At 54.9% G+C, this 12,768-nt stretch overlaps 2 protein-coding genes across 2 annotated transcripts; both read left to right on the top strand.

The window, feature by feature from the left end:
- The first annotated feature begins 471 nt into the window (after positions 1-471).
- On the top strand, positions 472-9,280 carry QBC33DRAFT_544941 (uncharacterized protein). Its single transcript, XM_060428511.1, has 9 exons — positions 472-1,449; positions 1,508-1,928; positions 1,991-2,204; positions 2,288-2,400; positions 2,464-3,058; positions 3,132-3,581; positions 3,649-7,561; positions 7,631-8,108; positions 8,165-9,280. Exons 1-9 carry the CDS (start codon positions 920-922, stop codon positions 9,065-9,067), a joined length of 7,617 nt encoding a protein of 2,538 aa, XP_060281437.1. The 5' UTR covers positions 472-919; the 3' UTR covers positions 9,068-9,280.
- Positions 9,281-10,413: 1,133 nt separating this feature from the next.
- QBC33DRAFT_175241 (S-adenosyl-L-methionine-dependent methyltransferase) lies at positions 10,414-12,489 on the top strand. The gene is made up of 7 exons (XM_060422383.1): positions 10,414-10,483; positions 10,550-10,737; positions 10,795-10,820; positions 10,874-10,953; positions 11,024-11,291; positions 11,419-11,890; positions 12,031-12,489. Exons 2-7 carry the CDS (start codon positions 10,642-10,644, stop codon positions 12,178-12,180), a joined length of 1,092 nt encoding a protein of 363 aa, XP_060281436.1. The 5' UTR covers positions 10,414-10,483; positions 10,550-10,641; the 3' UTR covers positions 12,181-12,489.
- Positions 12,490-12,768: the final 279 nt, after the last annotated feature.

Genomic DNA, 12,768 nt, shown 5'->3' with positions numbered 1-12,768 from the left:
ATTATCGTCCATTGCTGTTGCAGACATGGCCCGCTAATGACCTTAGCTCCAGCGGGGGGTTTCTCTAGGCTTGCCAGCACACCAGTCACGTCATGGTTGCATGCCCTGCTGACGCCTCGTGGGTGACGGGTCGCATCCTGTGGAATGTGTCGGCAGCCGAGGATGTAGGTGACTATGTAGGTGACTGCCGGGTCCGAAGGTAACTCGGGAGGTCAAATCGAGACACACCGGCTTACACCAACTCAAAGATAACGAACGGCTCGCGAATCGGAACAGTATCCCTCCTCCCTCACCATATTCTCTGGTTTCTGGCCAGTTCTGATAAGCTGGCCACCATGCAAAAGATGCAGATCTCAACATGCAAATGCAGTAGCCGTCGAACGGTCGCCAATCTTTGGACTCAAGATTATGCGGGTGACACCTAGAAAAGATTAGAGAGGCGAACAACCACCCCCAGGTCGAGGTCTCGACTCCGTCTCCACAACTGCAACTCACCTTGTGCGGTATCGGCCTATCAGCGGTGGCTTCCGATACGGCCGAGGGTGTTTTTCTCGAGTCAAAGCATCTGCCGTGAATGGCACAGTGACAGGATCGATGCCCCTTTCGACGCTCAAAGTGAGCTAATCAGTGGGGGGGGACTACAGAATGTCCTCTTGCAATCCTGTTTGCTGGAACCACGTCAGCAGAGACCTTCTTAGCTTGGTGTCAGTCCGATTCACTGATTGGACACTGAGATGGCGGGTTCGGTTTTCGGGAAGGAAGCTTGGCTTCGGGTGGATCGTCTCGCACTTGTTGCAACTGGTGAGCATGAAGGACCACTGGTTCCAAGACTTGCACATCATCCTCAGACTTGTGTTGAATTGCTCATTGATGAATCGTCTCTTACGGGAACTGTCTTGAATGGACTCATGCACCAAAGATGGCACCCACCACAAACGGAAATGCCCAGCTCCCACCGGCACACGGAGTCGCCATCTGCGGCATCGGACTACGCCTTCCCGGAGGTATCCGCAACGGTCATGATTTCTGGGACCTCCTGAGGAACTCCAAGGACGCACGCAGTGCCATCCCTGAGAGCCGCTATAATATCCAAGGATTTGATGACAGCCTGGGGGGCAAGGAAGCCATAAAGGTCAAACATGGCTACTTTCTTGACGAAGACCTGGCAACCCTGGACACATCGTTTTTCACAATAACGAAGAACGAGCTGGAGAAGACCGACCCTCAGCAGAGACTACTCCTCGAGGTAGTCCGGGAGTGTCTGGAGGATGCAGGCGAAGTCAACTATCGGGGAGAGCAGGTCGGGTGCTACGTGGGGACATTCGGGGACGATTGGTTGATAATGAGCGCCAAAGAATCCCTACAGGGAGGCGGCTATTTAGTGACCGGACACGGTGATCTCATGATGGCCAACCGTGTCTCGTATGAATACGATTTTCGAGGTCCCAGGTGAGACCTTGGAACCAGCAGGGGTATCGACGTGATGAGCTGACACGTCTTGATATAGCATGGTAATCAAGACGGGTTGTTCGGCTTCGCTCATCGCTCTTCATGAAGCTTTCCGCGCCGTCCGAAACGGCGACGCCGTATCTGCAGTTGTTGGTGGCACCAGCATGATCACGACTCCCACACTCACATCGACAATGTCCGCGGGGGAGCTGCTCGCTGCCGATGGTTCATGCAAGACCTTCGATGCTGCAGCCGACGGGTATGCCAGAGCTGAGGCCGTCTCCGCAATCTATATCAAGCGGCTCGAAGACGCCATCCGTGACGGCAATCCCATCAGAGCTGTCATCAGCGGCTCAGCTACGAACTGTGATGGGAAGAGTGCGAGTCTGGTTACCCCAAATGGAGTTGCGCAGGAAGCACTCATCAGGGAAGCCTACAAGGATGCTGGCTTGGATCTACACGACACAGCTTTCATCGAGGTATTTATGTGCCAAGCCAGATTGCACCCTACACTTTCGAGTTGAGATAATAACACTTGCAGTGTCACGGTACCGGAACGCCTACCGGAGACCCGATCGAAACATCAGCGGTAGGAAGAGTGTTTGGCGAGTCGGGCATCTACATCGGCTCGGTAAAGCCCAACCTCGGGCATTCGGAGGGCGCGTCGGGCCTCACGTCCGTAATCAAGTCTATCCTGGCCCTTGAGCACAGGATAATTCCCCCGAACATCAAGTTCAATAACCCCAATCCCAAAAGTGAGTTTGCATGAATATGGACGAAGGAACTTCAACTTCCCAGATATAATTGGATATGGCCAGCTAATACGAAGCCTCGTTAGTTCCTTTCTCTAAGTACAACTTGACCGTCCCTGTCATTCCGACGCCGTTTCCGCCAGACCGGCGAGAGAGGATTAGCATCAACTCGTTTGGGATCGGTGGCAGCAATGCGCACGTAAGGAACCCTCATACTATCCCACTCTAAGTAAGACACTCGCGTTGCTAACAGATCCTGAAGGTGATTCTCGAGGCATATGCTCAGAGGGGCACCGCAACCCAGAACGGACCCCAGAACGGAATCCGGAATGGAGTCCATAATGAAATTGCAAATGGCACTCGGACGGACACGGCAATCCAGAACGGAAATGCCAATGCAATTCAGGCGGACACGACAATCCAGAACGGAACTACCAATGGCAGCAGGCACACGACGACTCCACCGAATGGCACAACCTCTCCAAATCCAGAATTGATCCTCTTTTCCGCGAATACGGAGGTTTCCTTGAAACAACAGATCTCTCGTCACCAGGACTGGATTCGCCTTAATCCATCATCCTGCTCCGACGCCGCCTACACCCGGGCCTTGCACAGAGAGCACTTATCGCAGAGGGCGTTTGCCATTCTCAATGACGGTGGTTTCATCGAGACTTCTGGTGGAGTCAAAACACCGCAGGAAGTACCTGCTATTTTTATGGTCTTCAGTGGACAGGGAGGTCAGTGGCCAGAGATGGGCAAGGAGTTGATCCTAAACGATTCCAACTTCCGCAACGACATCTCAAGCATGGGTCGAATACTTGGAGACCTGAGACATCCGCCTCCATGGAATATGCTAGGTAAGCAGAACCAACTTAGGCCACGAGAAGTTCCGTGTTGTCTGCTAATTAACTCTTAACTCTATTACCACAGATGAACTCCTGAAACCTGCTAGTTCAAGCCAGATCCACAAAGCAGAGCTATCGCAACCTCTTTGCACAGCAATCCAAGTGGCCCTATTCAACAAGTATGCGGCTCTTGGAGTCACACCAACTGCTGTTGTCGGTCACTCTAGCGGAGAGATAGCGGCGGCGTATGCAGCCGGCTATCTTTCAATGGAAGAAGCGATCATCATTGCCTACTACCGCGGATATGTCACGACAAAGCAGATTCTTGACGGGGGCATGGCGGCCATCGGCATAGGAGCGCACGACCTCTCCGATTTCCTGCGAGAAGGCGTGGTGCTGGCGTGCGAGAACAGTCCGAGCAGCTCTACGATCTCGGGAGATGCTTCCAAAGTCCGTGAGGTCGTTGAGGCTATCAAACAGAAGATGCCTGATGTGCTTGCTCGGGCGCTCAAGGTTAACATGGCATATCATTCCCGTAAGGCTTCGCACATTGGTTCCCACCCTCTCTGTGGCACGCGGTAACTAATTACTTGATCGAACAGATCATATGATACCCCTGAGTTCAGAATATCAGCAGCTGATAGCAGCGGAAACAAAGAACCAGGAGAGGATGAGGCCGCAACCTAATGCCATCGTCTTCTTCTCATCGGTTACCTCCAAGGCTATGGATGATTCTCCACTGGGTCCGTCATATTGGGCAAGTAATCTCACATCCCCGGTGAGGTTCTCGTCAGCAACCTCGAACTTGTTGGCTCTCAAGGGCGACGGCCTCTTCTTGGAGATTGGCCCACACTCGACATTGGCCGGACCCTTGCGGCAGATCTGTGCGACCCTGTCTCGACCTTGCAATTATGTCCCGGCCTTGACTCGAGGGAAAGATTGTGCAGCCAGCTTCCTCTCGTCGATAGGGAAGATGTACCAGGAAGGCGTTGCCCTCGATCTTAGGCCCTTATTCCCAAGGGGCAAGGCAATTCCAGGACTACCAACATATCCGTGGGATCACAGTGGCGGCTCATACTGGTACGAGAGTCGCGTCTCAAAATCCTGGAGAAGCCGCCAGTATCCCCACCATTCCCTGTTAGGCGCCAGAGTCTTGGAAGGCACGGAGACGGAGCCTCAGTGGCGGAACATCCTCCAGCTCGAGGATGAGCCTTGGTTGGCCGACCACAAGATACGCCACGACGTCGTATTCCCTTTCGCGGGATATGTCGCTCTCGCCGGCGAGGCCGTGCGGCAACTCACACACTCATCACACGACGTTGGCTACCGCCTCCGGCATGTCGTCACCCACACTGCCCTTCTCTTATCCGACTCTTCGCCGACAGAACTGATGACCAGCTTGCGACGCCACAAGCTTAACGACAACGAAGACTCGGAGTGGTTTGACTTCTCCGTCACGTCTTATAACGGTTCGACGTGGATTCAACACTGTGGCGGGCGCGTGGCCATTTGCAAGGAGGCGGAAATGAGGTCCAGCCACTGGAAGACAGAGAACCTGCCCCGGGTTGTCAACTGCTCTCAGATCTACGACAACCTTGCAAAAGTCGGCTTCGTCTACGGACCCGAGTTCCGCGGCCTTGCGAGCGTCATGTCGTCAACCGTAGAAGATGTCGCACACGGCCAGGTCGTCAATAATAGAAGCCCGCAGAGTCGCTTCCCATTCACGCTCCACCCGGCGGCAATCGACGCCTGCCTTCAGCTGCTCCTCGTTGCCAGAGCACGTGGTCTCGGACGCAATATTGCGCATCTCTGTCTCCCCACTGCCATTGAGGACTTGGTGATAGGTCCTGGAGCCGACGTGATGGATGCCAGAGCGTCGATTCAGTACGGCAACGCGGACTTCCCCTTCGTCGAATGTGTCGCAGACGGCAAGTTGGTGCTGCACGCATCGGGCATCGAGTTCCGCCCCCTCAACGACGACACGTCTGAGGTGGACGACGTCCACGCAGCCGCAAGGTTGCAGTGGCTTCCTCACTTCGACTTCGTCGACAAGTCTACCCTATTTATACCTCCCAGTTCGGACAGGGCCGAAACCCAGCTGCAGGAAGAGCTGGGGCTGCTGTGCATTCTCGAGACGGCGGACAGGGTGCGATACCTAGAGCCCGGCCAGCCGCATTTCGCCAGGTTCCGCGACTGGCTGAACCAGCAGATCGGGTTCGCTGCAGCCGGGAGGTACAAGCTCGTCGAGGACGCTGAACAATACGTGAGGCTCTCGAGTTCCGAGAGGCAGGCCATGATAGACGACCGCACCACCGCGCTATTAGAACTGCCGAAAAGCGCCTTCGCGGTCGGAGCCAGACGTATCCTTGACAACGTGCAGAGGATCTTCACTGGCGAAGCCGACACCCTGGATATCCTCTTGCAAGACAATATTCTCGCCAGGATCTACGACGTCATGTCCTTTGACTATTCGAAGTTCGTCCGCGTCCTGTCCCACACCCGGCCGAGACTCCGAATCCTCGAGGTGGGTGCCGGAACCGGCGGGACTACGGAGACCATCCTGCGGAGCCTGGTCGACGTAGCTGGACTACCGGGATATTCAACATATACATTCACCGACGTGTCCGCCGGCTTCTTCCCGGCTGCAAAGGAGCGTTTCGCCTATGCTCCGAACATGGAGTTCAAAGTTGTCGACGTTACCAAGGATCCAGCCACGCAGGGCCTCGAACGAGAGTCGTACGATCTCATCCTAGCTGCCAATGTCCTCCACGCAACGCCTTCCCTGAAGGAGACGCTGAGCAACCTACGGCCTCTCCTCAGGCCGGATGGGATGCTTGTCATGACGGAACTCTGCAGCCTCTCGCGACCGTCAAACTACATATTCGGCAACTTTTCGGGATGGTGGCTGGGCGAGGCAGATGGCCGTCCGGACCAGCCGTATGTATCTGTGTCGCGATGGGACGAGGACCTGAAGTCTGCCGGGTTCACCGGGGTTGACATGGCTGTATACGATGACGACGAACCGTATCGACAATTCGCCGTGATGATGTCTAAAAGGGAGGCTCAGGAAAACCCCAAACCGTCCAAGGTTACTGTCTTGTCGGATGACATCGAAGGCGAAGTTGCTCGTACGGTGGCGTCCTCGATCCTGACCCTCGGTTGGGATGTAACACGATGCACCTTCGGAAGCGACGACCTTCCCCAAGACCAGGATATTATTTCCTGCCTCGATCTCGAGACCAATTTCTTCCACGATATGACAGCAGACAGATTCGCAGCTTTCCAGCGGTTCCTCGGCTCCGTTGGCTCCAGCAGACTGCTCTGGCTAACACGCCCCCTCCAAATCAACTGCCGCGATCCGCTCTCAGCCCAGACCCTCGGTGTAGCCCGAACCATCCGGTCAGAACTCGGACTCCAGTTCTACACTCTCGAGATCGACAGCAAGAAGGAGCAGCACTTCGGCCCACTCGTCGCCAACATATTCGAGAAAATCCTCCGCGACGACGAAAGAGACAACCACAGCCTAGAATCCGACAAGGAATTCGCCATCAACAACGGAGCCATCTGCATAGGCCGGTACCGCCCCTTCTCCCTCGCCGACGAAGTCCGTTCCAAGAGCACCACTACCCAAGCCCAGACGACAACATACCTAGACATCGAAAAGCCCGGAATCCTCGAAACCCTGACCTGGAAGTCCCGCCCCACGGCCCCCAGCATCCCCGCCTCCCACGTCGAAATCGAGGTCCGCTCCGCCGGCCTCAACTTCCGCGACGTCGTCTACGCGGCCGGCCTGATCAGCAGCAGCAGCAGCTCCGGGCGGAAGTCACGTGTGCCCCTCGGGATGGAAGTCTCGGGCACGGTGCGGCGGCTGGGCAGCGGAGTCGGAGTCGGTGGTGATGGTGGTGGTGGTCTCGCCGTGGGAGACCGCGTCATGGCGTTTACGCACGAGGGAGGGTTCGCGACGCACGTCGTTGTGGCCGAGAGTTACGTGCTGAAGATCCCCGACGACATGGGCTTTGAGCAGGCGGCGACGGTGCAGGGATGCTTCGCGACGGTGGTGTATGCCCTGCTCGATGCGGGGCGGTTGCGCAGGGGCATGTCCGTCCTGGTGCACTCGGCCTGCGGGGGTGTCGGGCTGGCGGCTATCCAGGTTGCGCAGATGATGGGTGCCGAGGTCTTTGCCACTGTTGGGAGCGAGAAGAAGGTGGCGCATTTGGTTGCTCATTATGGTATCCCGCGCGACCGGATATTTTCTTCCCGGGATCCGTCTTTCCTTGACGGGGTCATGCAGCGAACCGGCGGGAAGGGTGTTGACCTTGTTCTGAATTCGCTTCCGGGGGAACTGCTGCACGCATCGTGGAAGTGTGTGGCAAAGCACGGAACCCTTCTCGAGTTGGGGAAGCGCGATCTCGCGGGCTACGGCCAGCTCGACTTGAGCCGGTTCCTGGATAATCGGTCGTATTGCGGTATTGATGTTGCATATTTGGTTCGGGAACAGCCCATGATAATCCGGGAGTGAGTTCGATGCCCTCTCGGTGCTTTGTGGTAACCAATTAATTAACAGATGCTGACTGCCGTGGACAGCGTATTACAGAGGACTCTTGACTTCTGCAAACAAGGATTGCTCCGGCCCCTGGAACCCGTTACTTCGTTTAAGGCGGCAGACGTTAAACACGCTTTTCGTCATCTCCAGGCGGGAGAGCATATCGGAAAGATCATTTTGAATTTGCCAGAGGACGCCTCCGGCCTTGAGGCGGTTCCAGAACCTCAGCTGGTAGAGTTCGATGCAGACTCGGCTTACTTGCTTGTCGGTGGTGCAGGAGGCCTGGGGAAATCCCTTGCGACCTGGCTGGCCGAAAGAGGTGCTGGGCACCTTGTCTTCCTTTCAAGGAACGCTACGGTTAGCGCGGAGAGCAGTTCCATCTCCGCAGAGTTGGAGTCTATGGGATGCTCGGTCACAATGGTCAGTGGGAGTATCAACAACGTTGAAGACATCCAGAAAGCCATTCGAGTCTCCCCAGCCCCAATCAAAGGCGTCTTTCAGCTTGCGATGGTGCAAAGGGTAAGCCTATTTCCCGATTAATACGACCCACTACACACAAGGCTGATCAAAGACAGGATTCTCCATTCAGTGACATGAAATGGACTGACTGGATTGACGCCAACGACCCAAAGGTACGCGGGACGTGGAATCTCCATCAGGAATTTTCGGGCCATTCCCTGGACTACTTCTGGCTAGCCAGCTCTACTGTCACAGTCGTCGATCAACCGGGACAGGGGAATTACAAAGCCGGGTGCACTTTCCTCGAAGCTTTCTGTCAGTACAGACACTCGTTGGGCTTGCCAGCTTCTGTGCTGTGTATCTGTCCGATCAACGATGTCGGTTATGTTGCAGACAACCCGTGGGCATTGCGCAACATCAAGTTGCAGGGTCTGTACACTCTTGGGGAGAAGGAGTTCCTGGAGAACGTGGAGGCCTCACTGCTGAATTCTTCTCCCCAACCATCCTCGGGTCCTGTCGTCTTGGCAAACGCTGCCCTTGAATCACCGTGGGAAAGCACTGCACAGATCATCATGGGCCTAAGATCAGAGCTCCATTTGGACGATCCCAAGAATCCGACAAACTGGCGTCGAGATCGTCGAATGGGAATGTACCACAACATTCCTGTCAAAGAAGCCTCCAAGACCGGTGGGGAAAGCAGTCGTCTGAAGCAGTTCCTGCAAGGCTTAGCAGATGGTGACCCGGGCAACATTTTGGCGGACGAGTCATCCATTGACTTCCTCGCCGTGGAAACTGGCAGGAAGATCTATGACTTCCTCCTGAAGCCGGACGCTGAAATTGACGTCGGACTTAGCCTGTCACAGATGGGCCTCGATTCCCTCACGGCGATTGAGCTGAGGAGATGGTTCCGGCAAGCATTCGGGTTGCAGGTCAGCGTGCTTGAGATTATGGGCGCTGCCTCGCTGAGACACCTTGGAGAGACTCTGGCCGGTAAACTCAGAGAGAAACATACACATTGAGTTGGGAAAGGGACCAGAGAGATTGCAAATTGGCCACCCAGGAGGTAATTATTTGCTAATTATTTGCTATTTGCGTTTGAAATTGTCGGGAACGCGTTTATGACATGACGACACACCTCATTCCTTTAAGCTAGTGTTGACTGGACGGTAATATTAATACCAAAACACTTGCTAATATGTGCTCTAATTACCCGAACAGCTTGTAGAGCGAGTGGCACTGTAAAAACCTTCAGTCGTGATGACGTCGCTCTCTAACCATTGATGACGGGCGAGCCTCATAATTACCCAATCGTCCGCACGGATCTTGCGGATTGACACTGACAAAGAAGAGGCTTGTGGTATGAGGGTTCCGAGTAATCATCGCCTTCCCACCTCGGAATCCGGGAAGTTTGGATTAATATTGTTGTTTTTGACGTATCCGTAATTGTGTCGCTTCCCAAACACTCGGGTCGCAGTCCCAAGTCCCCGGACTTGGGTCACTGCAGATTGCCGCTCTGACACAAGGATACATACCTACCTAGGTAGGTAGGTACCTATGTACCTACCAACGAGGCCACACTCCAAGCACGTGACAGAATAAGCGAGACACCTGCCCCTCCCCTTGGCAAAACCTTAATTTAGAAGCGATCTCCATCATGATCAACAACGGGAGAGAAAAGGAAAGAAAAGGAAAAAAAATTCAGCCCAATCCAATGGCCCAAGTGATTGTCTCCGCGGAGACCCGAAACGGGAGTCGGAAACCCGGGCGGCATCCCCCGACAAACTTTTGACAGGCTTGAGCGATGATCCAAGACCGAACAGGCAAGGCGCCGAGCCAAAGAACTGGGGTCTCTCGGCAGTCGACGAGGAAAAGTTATTCCCGACATTTCCAAGGATGGATGGCGAGTCGAGGAGTGAACTGTGTGCTTAATCATCCCATCACCTATTTATTCTGCAAACTACCGAAGAGCCTTGATATCCCATATTATTCATCCATTTAATAAGTGCAGCAGATATGCATAGTTGTATCCGTAGAGCATACACTTGTGTGCACATTCGGGATTGGTAATCGTGAGACGATGAATGCACCGGATCTCCCTCCCGGCCTCCCCTCCTCATTCCCCACTCATCTAGCTTCCACTACCAGCGACTAGCGAGTCTTCATGCACGACTGCCCAAACAAGAATTGCCATTACGGAAGTAAAATTAGGGCACTGGCTGACTCCGTTTGGGATCCTCAAGTTTCTTCCACCGTCGCAGCCCCGTCATTTATCATATTTTGGCTGTCCTCCCCTTCCAAAACGCCGCCACCCCGCCGTACCAGATCGCCGGGTCGTCCATATCCCGTCAGCAAGGTGAGCGGGCTGGGGTACACAGAACCAGGCTGCTGGGTCACGGTCATTTCACGTGCACGCTAATAATCTGAATCTTCAAAAGGTAGGTAATCAGAACTGGGATCCCCGCTCGGGCTTTTAAAAGCTACGGCTGACCCCCCGGCCACAGAACCTGAGCTTTTCCCTCGGTGTCTTTTCTGTCGCATCCCGACTTTGCTTCACATTTATTCAACGACGAATACCAGATCGGCGCCCTCGGTGATGAATCTGAGCTTCAATGAGTCAGGCGAGAGCCTTAACGACTTCAAATTCACATTCGAGTATTACCTTGACTATTCAAGAGATATCGAGGTCGACGTAAGATTGGAATGAAACCAGGAGCTTATTCCATTTGATCCGCTGACGCTCGGGCAGTCCAACCCTTCACGGGACGATGTGTCGTACGTCTTTCCTTCCTCGCTTGTTGCCTCGATGCTAAACGTCTGGGGGACAGAGAAACGGTGTCCCTGACCGAGAGCATATATGAGTTCCAAAAGGAAAATGGACGGACATACCACGCGTATCGCGCTGGCAGTAAGGCCCCTCCCTCCCCGCTCAACGCTCAAATACCGGGCCTTCCGCAGAAGCTGAAACACCATTCAAGTGTACCATTACCCAAACGACACGCCCGAGGTGGACAGGCTGGAATTCCAATACGACATCCTGAAGGTAATCTTGGACGGGCGCAACTACCTCGCGCCCTGGTCCCAAGAGAACCCGCCTCGCAAAGTCCTCGACATCGCGACGGGGACTGGCTGCTGGGCCATCGACATGGGCGACGAGTTCCCCGAGGCGCAAATCATTGGCACCGACCTGTCGCCGATCCAGAACAACCTGGTCCCGCCCAACGTGCAGTTCGTCATCGACGATGCGTGAGTTGTGCCCCGCCTGCCTGCCTGCCTGCCTGCCTGCCATCTCCCCTTAATTATCCCTATTTTGCCCCCTTTTTCCTCATCTTCGCGCTGACCGGGAAGGGACGATTAATTGACAAATCAACAGAACCGACGAGTGGCCCAAGAGCCCCGACTGGTCCGACTTCTGCTACATCCACACGCGCGTGACCATGGGCTGTTGGTCGGACATGCTCAACCAAGTGATCCGGCCAGCCTTTGATCATCTCCGGCCTGGCGGCTACCTCGAGTCGCAGGAGCTGATGGGCCTGCTGGAGTGCGACGACGGCACCGTGGCGCCGACGAACCACTTCAAGCAGTGGTGCGACGACATCGTCGAGGCCAGCATCGCCGCCGACAGGCCGCTGCCGTTTGCCGACAGCATGAAGCGGTGGTACGAAGAGGCCGGGTTCGTGGATGTGCAGGAGAAGGTGTACAAGGTCCCTATCAATAGGTGGCCTGGGGTCCAGAAGCTTAAGATGCTGGGCGAGATGTTCCATGCGAACATGGAGAGCGGATTGCAGGCGTTTAGCTATGCGCTGCTGCATCGGGTTAAGGGGATGAGTCAGGAGGAGATTGAGGTAGGTGGCGATTTTCTTTTTCTTTTTCCCTTCTTTTCCCCTTCTTTTTCCTTTTCCCCCCTCCCTCACCGTTCTCTCTTCTTGTTTTAGCTCTCGGAACAAGGGCGCTGGGATTGACATTGACAACGACGACGTGACAGGTCTCCCTCGTAAATGTTAGGAAGGATATGGCCGACCAGCACGTTCACGCCTATATAAAGTTCTACGTCGTGTGGGGCCGGAAGCCGGACAATGCTGCCACTCCCCAGTCTGAGCCCCACGCTGCAGACATGGATATGTCTAATGGGTAGTTCATCGATGGGTGTGATCTGCATGACGCTGGTAGGAGGGTGTTGGTGGCGATCGATCCGACGGCCAGGTTACACCCGCAATACTGTGCTGATTCTGTCATGAACTTCCGCGGCTTCATATCCAAGGGGTTCTCTACCTCTGGACAGGAGATATTACCTGTGGCCCGCGGTAAGAGTCAGCACGCAGGTCCCACAGCTAGCGACGACGCGATGAGCGGACAGCTACGGTGTCCTAGCGACCGGCAGGATGCGGCGCCAGTGCTGACCCTTGTTCCAACAGCGGGGCGCGGCTGTCATCCTCCACTACGACGTAGGCTTGGTTGCTGGGACCGATGATGCGGATACAAAGAGGCTGGGTGGCGTAGCCTTGAGAGCTGTCACCTGCAACCGTTGTCAAAAGCCGTTGGTCTCGCGGAGGGGGCGGTTGTTAGATTTACGAGGCGTGGGGGAGGAAAAGCGGGTGTTGCCAGTGCTGTGAGGTATGGATAAGTGGGATGGTTGCGAATTTGGAAAATCCGAAAGGCAGTTGACGAGCGATTTGTGGGGTTGGATATTGAAAGGGACCAGCAGTGATCTTTGACGCTCCAA

Source organism: Phialemonium atrogriseum (assembly GCF_030411735.1).
Source record: "Phialemonium atrogriseum strain 8032-3 unplaced genomic scaffold QBC33scaffold_20, whole genome shotgun sequence".
In the NCBI taxonomy this organism is placed as follows: Eukaryota; Fungi; Ascomycota; class Sordariomycetes; order Cephalothecales; family Cephalothecaceae; genus Phialemonium; species Phialemonium atrogriseum.
The sequence above is the reverse complement of the archived record's forward strand: the minus strand, read 5'-3'. Positions and strand labels throughout refer to the sequence as shown.